Source organism: Thunnus thynnus, chromosome 17 (genome assembly GCF_963924715.1).
Source record: "Thunnus thynnus chromosome 17, fThuThy2.1, whole genome shotgun sequence".
In the NCBI taxonomy this organism is placed as follows: Eukaryota; Metazoa; Chordata; class Actinopteri; order Scombriformes; family Scombridae; genus Thunnus; species Thunnus thynnus.
The window spans coordinates 2,873,510-2,887,235 of NC_089533.1; the positions used below are offsets into that span (position 1 = coordinate 2,873,510).

Below are 13,726 nucleotides of genomic sequence, written 5' to 3' on the forward strand. Positions count from 1 at the left end.
CTGACAGGAGAGAGAGAGTGTCTGTTACGTTCTGCTTTAATGGAAGCATGAAGACTCTCTTCTGCTTGGATTAACAGAATCTCCCAACAGTGTGAAAGTATGTTGTATCTTTAAAAAGCTCTTTTTCATCTTTTTGTTAAATTTAGGCCGATACAGTTTTACCTGTTAGGCTTCTAGAAACAACAGCTGCTCCTCACGTTTAGCTTCTGTAAAGCTGCTCTCCCAACAACCAACATCAAACACATCTCACCTGGAATATTTGCTCAGTTTAAACTTTACTTCCTGCTTCCTCTTGTCTGACCCAGTCTCTCACCTGATGGGGTAGTCCGCAGCGCTGAGGTTGATGAAGAAGTCCCAGGACCAGTCGGACATTTTGAGAAGGTCTTCCATGCTGCGCAGGTACATGGTCAACAGGCTGGCCCCGCCCCAGATGGTGGACATCCGCCAGGAAGTCACCCGAACGTTCGGGTACTGGCTGGCCAGCAGCGACACCTCTCGGTGGAGGTAATTGGACCTCTGAGAGGGAAACACAATGAGCGGGAAGGTTATATCGTACATTTATCTTCTCAGCCTTTATCGAATCGTGTGAAAGAACTGCTGGTACTGCTGATCCCACTGAGAGCTAACAGCTAACATTATAGCACATCAAGGAACCAATCAGTGCTCTTCCTGTGTAAGATCCAGGAAACTGCAACAGAATAATGGCCAAAAAATGACACATGTTCATGTTCTTTAAAAGTAAAACAGAAAACAGCTAACATGAACATGATGGAAATGAAACGGAAACTCATCCCAGCAGATTTAAAGTCTGACCTGGTCTACGTGGATGTAGTAGTAGTGGGAGGTGTGGTAGATGGCTTTGAAGAGACGCCGGAACTGACGCGAGGCTCGGCCGTGGATGACGAGGACGAAGGCGATCCGCACCGGCGCCGGGCGAGCGGCGGAATCCGAGGAGGGCTCCTCATCCCAAGGTACGTTCACATTAGTAGTCTTACCTGCACGGAGGAGGAGACGAAGGTATCAGCTGATGAGACACAAAGCATCCTTCAAAGTGATTCTTAATTCATGCTTTCATGTAGTGAAGTAAGTGTTCATCACCCCCTGCAAGTTTTTATGTTTTATTGTTTTTCAACATTGAATAAAAGGAGATTTAATTAGGCTTTTTTTGACAAATTCTAGACAGAATACTTGTTTGCAGAAGTCTTCACCTCCTCTCAGTCAGTGTTTAATATATATCCTACAGTTTTGGCAGCAGCCTCGAGTCGGTGTGGACACGTCTTTGCACCTCTGGTAAATTTTTCCCTCGTTCTTCTTTGCAAAAAAACTGCTCAAGCTCTGTCACAAACTCTGGATCGTACTGAGATCTGGACTCCTCATTCTTGTGTGGCTTTGGCCCAAGTGACAAGGTTTCTCACATGTCCTGCATTCATTTCTCTGCATTCATTTCTCCTTCTACCCTCACAAGCCTCTCAGCGCCAGCGGCAGAGGAACATCCCCGTAGCATGATGCTGCAGCCACCACCACGCTTTTTAGTCTGCAGGCCAAAAAAAAAAAAAAAAAAAAAAGCTGCGTTTTGGTCTTGTTAAATGACAGAAACCTCTTCCAGCTGACTTCAGAGTCACTCGTGCTTTCTAGCAAACTGCAGCTGAGATGTCATGCAGGTTTTTTTTTTGTTTTTTAAGAGTTGCTTTCTCCCATAAAGACGCACCTGCTGAAGCACCAGCCAGCAATATGAACACACAGTCTCTCCAACATGAAAACTTCCAAGGGGGGGGTTGCTGTTAGTCAACAGGCCTCATGCAAGAAGCACTCGAACCAACAGATTTGTTCTTAAGAGTCACATATGAGTGATTTAAGCTGACATACGAGTCATGAACAGACAAAAAAAACCCCTGAAATCATAATGTCTTAATCTGAATTAAATCAAAGTTTACATGTGATACCGAAATCAACTAAAATTAATATTCTGGTCACCATATCATCGTCATCTTTTTTTCAAAGTGCAGATGTTTCTGTCAGTAATAAACAGCATCATGTTGACAGTGTAGCATCAGCTGTAATATTCTCTCTAATATCTCTGATGGTCACATGACGCCTCTCGTATTAATCATTGGTGCGTTTTTGCTTTAGAAAGACGTTTTTTTTAGTGTCTAACTTCTTTATTTCTGTCACAGCTGCTCTGATGGATTCATGTTTTTTGACAGTTTCAGCTCCTCTAATACGACGACTGACGCTGATCAATGTGTCTGCTGGTTTCTGATTCTTCTTTTCAATCTTTCTGGGAATATTTTTCTAAGTGAAACAGAGAAGAACAGGTCACCTTATATGGACGTTTTTTCTTCATTGAGTTTTTATCTATTTCTAATCTTTTATCTGGTGTTTCCTCACTTCCTGTTATTATTTAAAGTCATTTATCGCTCTGTGTGTATGTGTGTGTGTTAGAGATGTGCAGAGGGTCCAGTATTTGTATCTGTTGAGGCAGCAGAATTATTTGTATTTGTATTCGAATGAAAGTGGAAAGAGGCTTAAAAATCCTGTTTTTGTTTTTTATTACGCGTTACAATAAGTGTTCATAAATAAAGGAGGTCCCCACACCAGGTCTCTGGAGTCTCCCAGATCATAGACGACTGACCTCTAACTAACAAATATTTTTTAAAATATTTGTATGAAACAAATATTGCCCATAATTTATGCTTTGCCGAATAATGTATTTGTATTCGGGCACATCCCTAGTGTGTGTGTGTGTGTGTGTGTGTGTGTGTGTGTGTGTGTGTGTGTGTGTGTGTGTGTGTGTGTGTCTCAGGAAGGTTCAGCTCCTCATGATTCTCTCCGGCTCATCAGGTGAAAGACAGCGTCACACTCTCCGCTCTCGTCCTTCATCTTCACTTCTGTCTTTCCTGGAAATCTTCCCCCTGTGGTCGGTCTAAGAGCTAAATCTGCCTCTTGTATATACAAAAAACCCTCTGACAGCCTAATGCCTCTCCATCATCATGCTAGCTCTAAAAGAGGGCGCCGGTTGAGGCCTGCTTGGCCTAATTAGTGACCGTCCCGGGCCGTGGGGCATGCTGGGATTGGGAGTTTGAGGAGAAATAACTGTAATCTAGCGGCTCAGGCAAGGAGACGGGGGGGGGGGCCTGCATGAGCTCAGAAACACCCAAGTTTACTTCAGAAACCCTCTTGTGAAGCCGGAGCACACGTCAGTCAAACTCAACACGAACCAAATCATCTGTTTCTGCTTCAGTCTGCGGATATAATGACTAGTGTATCATCAAAGCAACCTATAATCATATAAATTAAACCTCAAACGGCTCAGGGTGGTTCTGAGAGCACGACTACAAGTAAATCATTAGTCAGCCATTCCAAAAATAAGACTACAAACTGCTTGTTTAATTAGGGTGTAATTACGCTGAGGAGGAGTATCATCCTCGTGGCGAGCTGCCTCACTCTGTCCATTCATGCTTTCAGTTCTTGAAAATAGAGCTGGCAGCCAACAGGATGCCTCTCCACGGCTTGTGGCACGTGCCAAGTTCAAAATGTTTCTAAAAAAAAGGGTAAATTTGGAAGAAAAAGAAGAAAAAAAAATGCAATCTTGCCACTTTAAAGCAGCCGCTGCCCCATTCCTTGACTTTCTGTCTTCCAGCCTGTCACCCTTTCATTTGTCGTCTGGCTCAGTCATCGGTCATGTTCACAAGAAAAGTCCTTAAATCATAGGTTAATACATGTAAGCTAACTCTGCGTGCTCATACTCTGGAATACTCCCATAACTACAGGCTGCCTGGAACTTGGAAATATCATATATCATCATGTAAGATCAGCCCTTTTTCTATGAATTTAACCTAAACGCTCCTCTACAGTCTGAGGTGACCAACAGTCCAAAACCCAAAGATATTCAGTTTTACTGCAGCAGCGTCAAAGAAACGTTGGAGATGCTTTAAAGTTGAGAAGCTAGAAGAAGAAGATTCATCTTCCTTTTTAGCCAAATCGACAGAAAATTAATCACCAACTATTTGAATAATCAAGTCATCGTTTTGAGTCATTTTTTTATAAGAAATTTGAAATTTAATTTGAGGAAAAAGACACAAAATAAATCAATCATAGAGCTGCAACTACTTAGATTATTTTCATTACTGATTAATCTGCCAATTATTTTCTATATTAATCATGTAGTTAGTGTGCTTGGTGTTCACAAGGCCACAGTGATGTTTTATATTTTGCTTGATTATTGATAGATGTTCAGTTTAACGTCGTATATGATGAAGAAAAACTGAAGATCGTCACATCTGAGAGGCTGAAATGATTCATCGTTTATCAAAACAGTTGCAGATTAATTGTCTGTCTCATGAAGAAATTATTATTATTATAGTATAATCTATACATTTAGTTATAAATATCCATATTTATTTATACATAATTATCCATATATATAAATATATATATGGATAATTATGATGTGGTCACTACATTTCACTCAGTGTTCACGAGGACTGACACGAGCACAGCAAAGTGCTGTTTTAACTGCTTTTCACTTCCTGATTGTTACGTGCTGATGTGCATGCCTGTTTCCATGGTTACATACAGTATACACGCCGCTTATACAGCTCATTTATCTTGATGGTTCATGTCCATAAGATGCAGTTTGAATTCTAAAATCAAATATATCTGTTATTAAGAAATCCTGCAGTTGCTCTGTTTTGCTTTAACACCACAAATGAAGCGAGAAGCAGGTTTCAAAAGCAGCAGAGTTGTGGTTTTTATCAGCATAAAGACTCTCTGATGGATGTCGTCCACTCCGCGTCGCTATCGGAGACACCGAACCCATGTTTGTCACAAAGATATTATCAGAAAACTGTATCGTAGTAAGGAAAAACATGTTCTCTTCATTATGAGAAACCAATTTGATACTTGACACAAAGTTTTGTCCATAAATGACGTCATGTTTATCATCTCTATCTGTGTATTGTGTGTATTGATCTCACCTTCGACGGGGCAGTAGCGCGGCACTTTCTCGGGCATCAGCGCCCGGTCTTTGTGTTTGCAGTAGACCTCCACTATCTGCTGCCGACACTCGCGGGTCTTTGCTCTGGACAGAGCAGAGATGGCTTCCTTCCCGTTAATCTCGCACTGAGGCTGCTCCTTCCTGGGCTCCAGCCTGGGCGGCAGCGCCGTGGCGGCCTTCTTCGACGGGTAGAACGGCGGATCCTGATTGGAGCCCTGAGCCGGCGCCGGGACGGTGGGCAGCTGCGGGTGGGGTTTACGGATGTGGGTGCGGTTGTGATTGTGTCCCGTCCCTCTGGGTTGGATGGGAGGGTGCTTGAGGACTTCGTTTGCAGATTTTCCCAGCATACCTTGTGCTTGGACTTTATCCAGTTTGTGTTTGGCGTTTGCGACCGGCACACGTTGGCGTTGGGATCGCGCTCCCAGGTTGCTGTTGCTGTCGATGGTGTCGAAGTCTTTGGGGACAGAGTTCTCATTGTTGTTGCTGTCCAGGTGAAGTTTCTCTTTAGGGCGGTGGGAGTGATAAACATCCTGTCAGAGAAAAGCAAAAATAAAACAATAACATCACAAAAACCTTCCAACCAAGCAGCAACCTCCGGGGCTGAAAAATGAAGCCAATGAGGAAGTGCCAAAAACTGCAGTTCCTTGAACGGCCACTTGAGGCTCCAAAAGCGAGTCAATCCCCATAGACCCCCATGTTAAAATGTCCAACTTTACAGCAGAAATAAACATGTTTACAGCCTGGTACAAACAACAGTTTTGGTCTCTGTAGCTAATTTCCTCTTTCATGACAACTGTACAGGGGGTGAATTTTTTATAACTCACCCGTTTAAGGTTTTATTAAGCCGTAAAGTTCTGCATAATGAAGGACATGGCTGCTTTGAGTGACAGGTCCGCCAGCCGCTAGGTGGCTTGTTTCAGCCATTCGGCCCGCCTCTTTGCCCATTTTTGATTGGCTGGGAGTTAGGCAGCGTCACGCACTGCCAAGATGGCGACGGCCGGAGCGGCTCACTTTGAGCTTCAAAACCGCTCTTCAGAAACCAACGAGTGACGTCATGGTAACTACGTCCATATTTTTATACAGTCTGTGCTTCCAAAAGAGAAGATATTGATATCTACGGTAGTCTGGTCCACACAACTTCCTTCCTATAAAATGCTGATTGAAAACATAATGTTTCTAAGATCTTAAACATCGTTAGCCTCGCTCTGCCTTTGGTGAGGTCGACATTTTTGTTTTTGGGTGAAATGTCTCGACAGTTATTGTTCACAGTGCCCAGAAAATGAATCCTAATAACCTTTAAATAAGACTCTTAAACCACTTCAGAGAAAACGAAGCTCTTAGTCTGTAGAAAACATTAAAACTGCCAACATGCAGGTACATGTATAATAGTACAGTAGTATAATAATATGATGTGTGTGTGTGTGAGAAAGAGTCTTTTTATTTATTCTGGTCTGAATGACAGTGTTGTGTCTCTGCTTCACAATAACAGTTCAGGCTGAAAGTTTGGAATGCAGCTCCACCTGCTCACACACACACACACACACACACACACACACACACACACACACACAAATATCTGAGAGCTGAACTTTGACCTCAGCCGTTGACAGTTCTGAGGGAGGGCTGAGGTGGATTTTTATAAAAAAAAAACGAGTTTGTTGAGCAGCATTTTATCTTAAACTTCAGATGCGTTTGCTTTCAATATTTCACACTGAGGTTTTCCTTTTATTTATTTATTTCTTCCAACACTTAAACTGCACTAAACTTATGTTTTATAAATAAAAATCTTTTAGTCGGTAGATTAATAAGAGACTGCAGGCTATTAGCAGGGCGTTCAGATTGAAAACAACCCTGTGACAAAAAGAATTGCTTCAGGTATCGAGACAACAGAACACAATCCAGAAAATCCACTTTGAATAACAGATTCAAGAGTTTGAAGCTTTATCAGACGCCAAAACCGAGACAGGATTTCACAATTCTGGAAAGTTAAAGGTGTAACATGTAATTATTCCACATTAAAATGTCTAAAAACAACTACAAACAACAGACAAATCTGTAATTTAATCAAAGTAACGGACCGTTACATTTGGTCGCATGTCAATGATGTCATACCTCCTCTACCAAAGAGTAAACACGCACCAGATGCATACGGCGGCGCTGTGTTTGTCCGCTACAATGGCGTCTACCAAAGAGTAACTTACACACATACAAGATAATACATCGGTGTTGTGGTTGTTCCACACAAACTGTTATAAATTGGCTTTCATTCAGTTTTAAGCCACATTTTCATGATAAATTTAGGTCGTTTTTAACTATATCTTTTAGCCGGAAGAAGGATTTTAGTCATTGGACGTCTGGATCTTAAGTTATCAGAGAAATAAACTGGGCAAACGTTAGCAGCAGCTCGGCTAACAGCCCCTCCAGGAAGTCCGGTGGTCACCAAACATCGTCGGAGAAATATTGATTTTTTTAGGTGAAACAGCTTTAATTAGTATTTTAACGATTTTAATCTACGTGTAAATTTGTTTTTGGAGAGGAGGAGACCTCTGTGGATAATTCGGCTCCCGGTAGAAATCGACCGAACGTCTGGATCTAAAGTTATAAGAGAAATAAACCGAACAAGTGTTAGCAGCAGCTCGGCTAACAGCCCGTACCGGACGTCCGGTGGTCGCCGTACATCGTCGGAGAAACACTGATTTTTTAGGTGAAACAGCTTTATTCAGTGTTTTTACCTGTAATCTCCGGGTCCGTTTATTCTGGAGAGGAGGAGACCTCTGCCGGTAAAAACATCTCGAATGATGAACACTGGAGTAATCCTATCCCGGTGAAGCTGGTTATTTAACAACGAAGACAACAACTCCCATGATCCATTGCTACTTCACACCGTCATCACACCCCGTCTTTTGTTATTGTTTTGATTGAGACCCCTAGCGGCTGAAATTACATATTGTGCGTTTAACACAATTATTTTTGTTGAGCCAGGTTCGAGTATTTTGCCAGACGAACATGTGTCGGTTCGTCTGAACGCGGCTTTAGAAACTGATGCAGAGCACCGTGGAGACGCCATGTTGAGTTGTTCCACTAACGCAGGCAGTGATTGGTCAGGTGTGTTTTAATTCCTAACACAACTATTTCTGTCACATCTGTCACAATTTTTTTTTTGAAAAACTGAGAGCAACGTCAGGAACGCCTTCAGGGAGAGACTGTCTGAGAGTGTGTGCTGTTATCTATTTGTAAGATTGTATGATTTATTGGCTCAAGACTACAAAGACACAAAACAGATGTTGACAGTTGAGACTATTTATGACTCTGATTCTTCATCTTCCAGTGTGGACTTTCAGCGCAGATAGAAGCACTTTTGACTTTCAGTTTCATGCAACTTCAATGTTTTGCTGCATAATAGGAGACTTTAAACAACTCCTAAATATTTGTTCCTTATGGGTAGGTGCTTTTTTTAGCCCAAATTAAAGGATAATTCCGGTTTATTTCAACCTGTATGTATATCAGGACAAGCTGCTGAGCCTCCTACAGCTTTCCAAACATAGATGATTTTTATACAAATCATTTCAAATGTTTGTCTCTGAGTATTACAACGACATACAACCACGTTTACACACTGCATCACCAAACCTGACGACTTTCTACAGACACAAGAAGGAGATTCTGCTGTAATTTTTCTTTATTAGAAATGGTTTCTCTCATTTAATCCACGATTGTCCGGCTCTTTATGTTCTACAGTATTTATTTTGTTGAGTAAAACACTCAATTTGTAGATAATCTCTGACTTCCTCTTGCAGTGAGTTCATCAGATTCACCAGCTTTCACTTTCTAGGAAAAAATAACAGAGAAGTGAAAAGACACAAGAGGAAACTTGTACAAACTTGAACTTTGACCCCTGAGACACAGACAACTGTGGCCTTGACCTCCCAGAGTCAGGTGGTGATATTTATATGTGTGTGTGTGTGTGTTTCAGTAGCAAAGCCACATGACTTCGATGGGTATTTTAATCCCACAGATCGCCCTATATCTGTCTTTTCCAGGGATAAAGAGTGTGTTTGAGTGTGTGTGCGTCTGTTTGTTTGTACATGAGTCTCACACACACACACACACACACACACACACACACACACTATCAGAGTGCCTGTGGGAAAGCAGCAATATCAGCTCTTGCCACCTGCTCCTCAAACAACCTTTCATTATCTCATCTGTAATATCAGCTTAGAGGAATGTGTGTGTGTGTGTGTATGTGTGTGTGTGTGTCCTGCTATTATTGTGACTGTACAAGTATGGAGGAAACCAGGAATAAAACCTTCACTGTACAGAGAGAGATAATTACAAGGACTCGCAGTAACATACGGAGGATTTTTCTGCTCTTAGAGCCAAACTAATAGTAGAGCTAAAAATGTGAAGTTTGTCCTGCGGGTGGCGCTAGAAGGACGGCGACGAGGACTTTAAATTCACAATGGTTGATCCAGTGGAGAGCAGGAACGTGCTCGGTAAGTTATGTGGTTGGATGGACAGACTGACACAATAATATACATTTGTAGACTAGTAGATTATGTTAGCGTTCCATAGTATTTTCTTTTGCTAGCTTTTTGTTTTGTTTAGTTAAAGGATAATGCTGCCAATTTTCTATATTTTTCTTATTGTCAACGAATCTCATGTTTGGAGCCAAAGAGGGTCCGAAAATAACGTTTGGCGATTAAATCTCGGAAGGCTATCCGCCACACTGGTGAGTAGATGTTTGTACCGAAACAGTCATGTAATAAAATATCTCGCATGATGGCTCGGACTCACGTTTGTCCCGGTGCAGTGTAGATACATGCATCATATGAGTTTTTTACGTCGATTAAACAGTGCTGTGAAACGGTAGGAGCGCTCCAGACGGTCTGAGATGAAGAGGCGCCATCCACAGACCGTTTACCGTACGAGACATCGCAGGTCTGCTGCTAGCTGCCGTTAATTAAATAGCTATTAATGACTTATATCTCAATGAAATGCACTGAAACTAATGTGTATGTGACACAAAAAGGAAATTTATTATTTTGACCATTAAAAAATATGATTATATGCTCGGCTGGTGGATTTTTTCATCTACAAGTCACCTCAGCAGGTGAGTCCAAACGTTAATTTAGGACACTGGAGCCAAACCAACAATGAACTGATCTACTAACTAGTATTGTGTGTGTGTATCAAAGCTGATATATCAGCGCTGCACTGGCTGACATGTTCCTTCATCATGAAGAGTTTCATGTTTAGAAACGGCTCCTAAGACTAATAACAGCATTGTGTTTTCAGTTTCTGGAGAGTAGTTCTGTGTAAGGCAGACGCTACTGAGCATGTGCAGGAACACGGTTCTGTTTACAGTTTCAACAGCTTTTTGTGCTTCACATCCCAACCTCTGGACTTTGTACTACACTGTTAATTAATCAAAGAACTTAAAGAAGGAACATGTCACCCAGTGCAACAGTGTGGTGTTCAGGTATTCAGACTGAGATATTCAGTTTATTATTTCAGCAGCTGGATACAGAGAATGGCTAGTATTAATTAATGATCAAAATAGCTGCTGATTAATTTTCTGTTAATTGTTGTAGCTCTAATTTAGACCCTGCTGCTAAATACAAAGACTGTTTTACTTGACTGATACAGTTTCACTTTGATTTACTCCGTACAATTCCTTTTGTTGATTATTTTCATTGTTGATTAATCTTAATGTCTCAATGGTGACGTTTTCATAAAAATACATTTTTTTTCGACCAACAGTTCTGAGCTCAGAGACGATCAGTTTCCTGTCATGTATGATAAAGAAAGACTTAAATCATCACATATGAGAAGCTTGGCCAGAGAATTTTTGTCATTTTTGCTTGAAAAATTACTATATTTAAGATTATTTTATCGTTAGAATACTTGCCAATTAATTTTCTGTTGATCGACTAATTGTTGCAGCTCTAATTTAAATCAATCCTCTTTGGGGTTTTTGGACAAAACAAGACACATAAAGACGCCATCTTGGTCATGACCATCTTTCAGTTGCACATCATGTTTTTAGTTATATTTTTATAGACTAATCTAGATGAACCAAAAAATACTCGGCAGACACTTGACAGAATAATGAATAATTGCAGCCCTCGTACTGTTATTACCGTTCACTTCTCCTCTTAAATAAAACCACTGAGTGCTCACAGAATACTGTGAAAATGTCCTCCAGCGATTCAGGCTGTAATTTTGTTTGACAGAAAAAACACAAGCTGGCGTTTCTGTCTCCTCCACGGATCCTTCTAGAGAGCCGTGCGTTTTTTCCCAGAAGCCTCCCTTCCATGGAGACCGGCCACAGCTAAAATACCACCGCTTACCTACAAAGACATCATTCTTTATGCTCTTAAAACACACACACACACACACACACACACACACACACACACACACACAGCGAGTCACTGCTTTCTTGCTAACTGTGTTCTCGTGTGAGTCGGTTTGCTCTCCTCCTCAGCAGGTTCTTATTGAAGTCGTCTACGCTGCTTTCAGACCTCCTGCTGCTCCGTGATAAAGGCGACAGCAAAGAGACAAGAGAGGCTGTTCCCCTCAGGCGCCCGGGGCGAGAGACATTAACATTAACAGAGAGTAGAGTAGATAGAGAGAGAGAGAGAGGAGAGAGCGAGGGGAAGAGACCTGTTGCTGTGACATCTGTTGATTAGAGGCCATTTTCACACTGATGAAGATTGTTTTCTTAAACCTGCAATAACTGATTTATTTTACTTCCAGCAGAAACATGTTGTGACATCATCAGCTTTTAAAAAAGGATGTGTTCCTAATTCTCTACAGTTTGTCCAAATGAGTCAAATCAAGTAGATATCTTTCAACGTTACAGTCTTTAGTACCAAAGTCCCTCTCTTTGTTACTATACTTCCACCTGCAGCTCAACAGGGAAACACTGTCTGAGGAAACACAAAAGACTGTAAATCCTCCATCACTTCCATTGAAAGCACATTTGAAAGATCTTTTAATATCCAGTATGAACATGAGGAATGATTACAGCGAGGAAAAACCTCTTTCACTGTTTCACTGAGTTTTGAGGTGCATGTTAAGACGCTAACTCAATCATGTTTCTTTCACATGAGAAACAGCCGAACTCTGTCTTTGTGGTATCAAGAACTGAAATGTTAATTCATGCTTTTATCTCATCACGTTTGGATTACTGTAACTCTCTTTTTACCTGTCTTAATAAATCTTCCATACAAGGTTTACAAACGGTCCAAAACGCTGATGCTCGGCTTTTAACACTATCCAACAGATGGATTCTAGTAAATTTTAGAATTCATTTTAACATTTTGGGGCTCCACAGTACATTAGTGACCTTCTGCACCCCTACAGCAGCAGTCCAGCTCTTATATCCTCCACGCAGGGCTTTCTAAGTGGACCTCGTACACATTTTAAGACCCGGGGGGATCATGCCTTCCAGTCAGCAGCCCCTAAACTTTAGAATAGTCTTCCAACAAGCTTAAGGTCCTTGGATAATGTAGACTCCTTTAAAAAGCAGCTAAAAAACCATTTGTTCAGACAAGCATTTAGGTAGCATGTGATATTTTATATTAACTTCTCCGTTTTATCTGCTCTACTTGTGTATTTTATCTGGAATATTTGCTTTTCTTTATTCTGATTTTATTTTATTTTATTTTATTTCTGTGAAGCACTTTGTAACTGGTGTTTGTGAAAGATGCTACATAAATAAACTTTGCTTGCCTGCTACTATGATCACCTTCCACATCCAGCAGTTACGGAGCAACATTATCATTCATGTGGAGTCGTGTTTCTGTCCACCTGGTGAATATAAGTCCAATATTCACTCTCTTTTAGCTCTGTTTTTGGTCTCCACCAACTCCTGAGTGAAATATCTGGCTCTTTAGCTGCTAAATGCTCCACTATGTTCACCAGCTAGTCTACAGCTAACTGTGTCTGTTTGCCATTTGGTGCTGAGCAGGTAGTGTACAGCAGCTTTTTACAGCTTTTTCTCTGAAAACGACGCTATGAGACGCTGAGAGTGAACCAGAACAGATAAACAATGAGCTGAAACTCACTATAAAGCTCCGTAAAGCTGCAGAGTCGCTGATAATTCTCTGTTTTAACTTTGACTCTTTACTTCAGGGAGCAACTCACAGGTGATGTCTTAAAACTTTTTTTCTTTTGTCCAACCAACACTCCAAACCTCAAAAATATTCAGTTTACAATAACATAAAACACAATGATTGAATGATTGATCTAATCATTTCAGCTCAGTGATGAGGATTTTAGGGCTGCAACTAATGATTATTTTCATTATTGATTAATCTGTTGATATTTTCTCAATTTAATCAATCTTGTTTTTTCCCAACCAACAGTCCACAACCCAAATATATTCAGTTTACTGTCATAAAGAACTAAATAAACCAGAAGATATCAACATTTAAAAGCTGGAACCACAGAATTTGTTCCTCTTAATTACTCCAAATGATTAATTGATGACCAAGATAGTTGCAGATTAATTCAAAACTTGGAAACTAACTCATTAATTGACTAATCGTTGCAGCTCTAAACAGTTTCACTCCATTAGTGTCCCCTAAAAACCACAATGTTGAACACATATACACAGTAAAGTGTCCTGAATAAATAAAGGACAAGACGATACTGTCACATCATCATCGGCGGCTTCAAACGATTTTACTAATTAACAACATGAGTCAACGTCTGTCTTCA

General features: G+C 40.8%; 1 protein-coding gene across 1 annotated transcript in view; it reads right to left on the reverse strand.

The window, feature by feature from the left end:
* The window catches only part of LOC137201257 (xylosyltransferase 1-like), a 52,973-nt gene that overhangs the window by 29,764 nt on the left and 9,483 nt on the right, over nt 1–13,726 (reverse strand). Inside the window, exons 2-4 of the mRNA XM_067616211.1 lie at nt 4,977–5,526; nt 814–995; nt 314–516 (exon numbers count right to left, since the gene is read on the reverse strand). Of these exons, the coding sequence (XP_067472312.1) occupies nt 314–516; nt 814–995; nt 4,977–5,526 (935 nt within the window). The remainder of the gene's footprint in view (nt 1–313; nt 517–813; nt 996–4,976; nt 5,527–13,726) is intronic.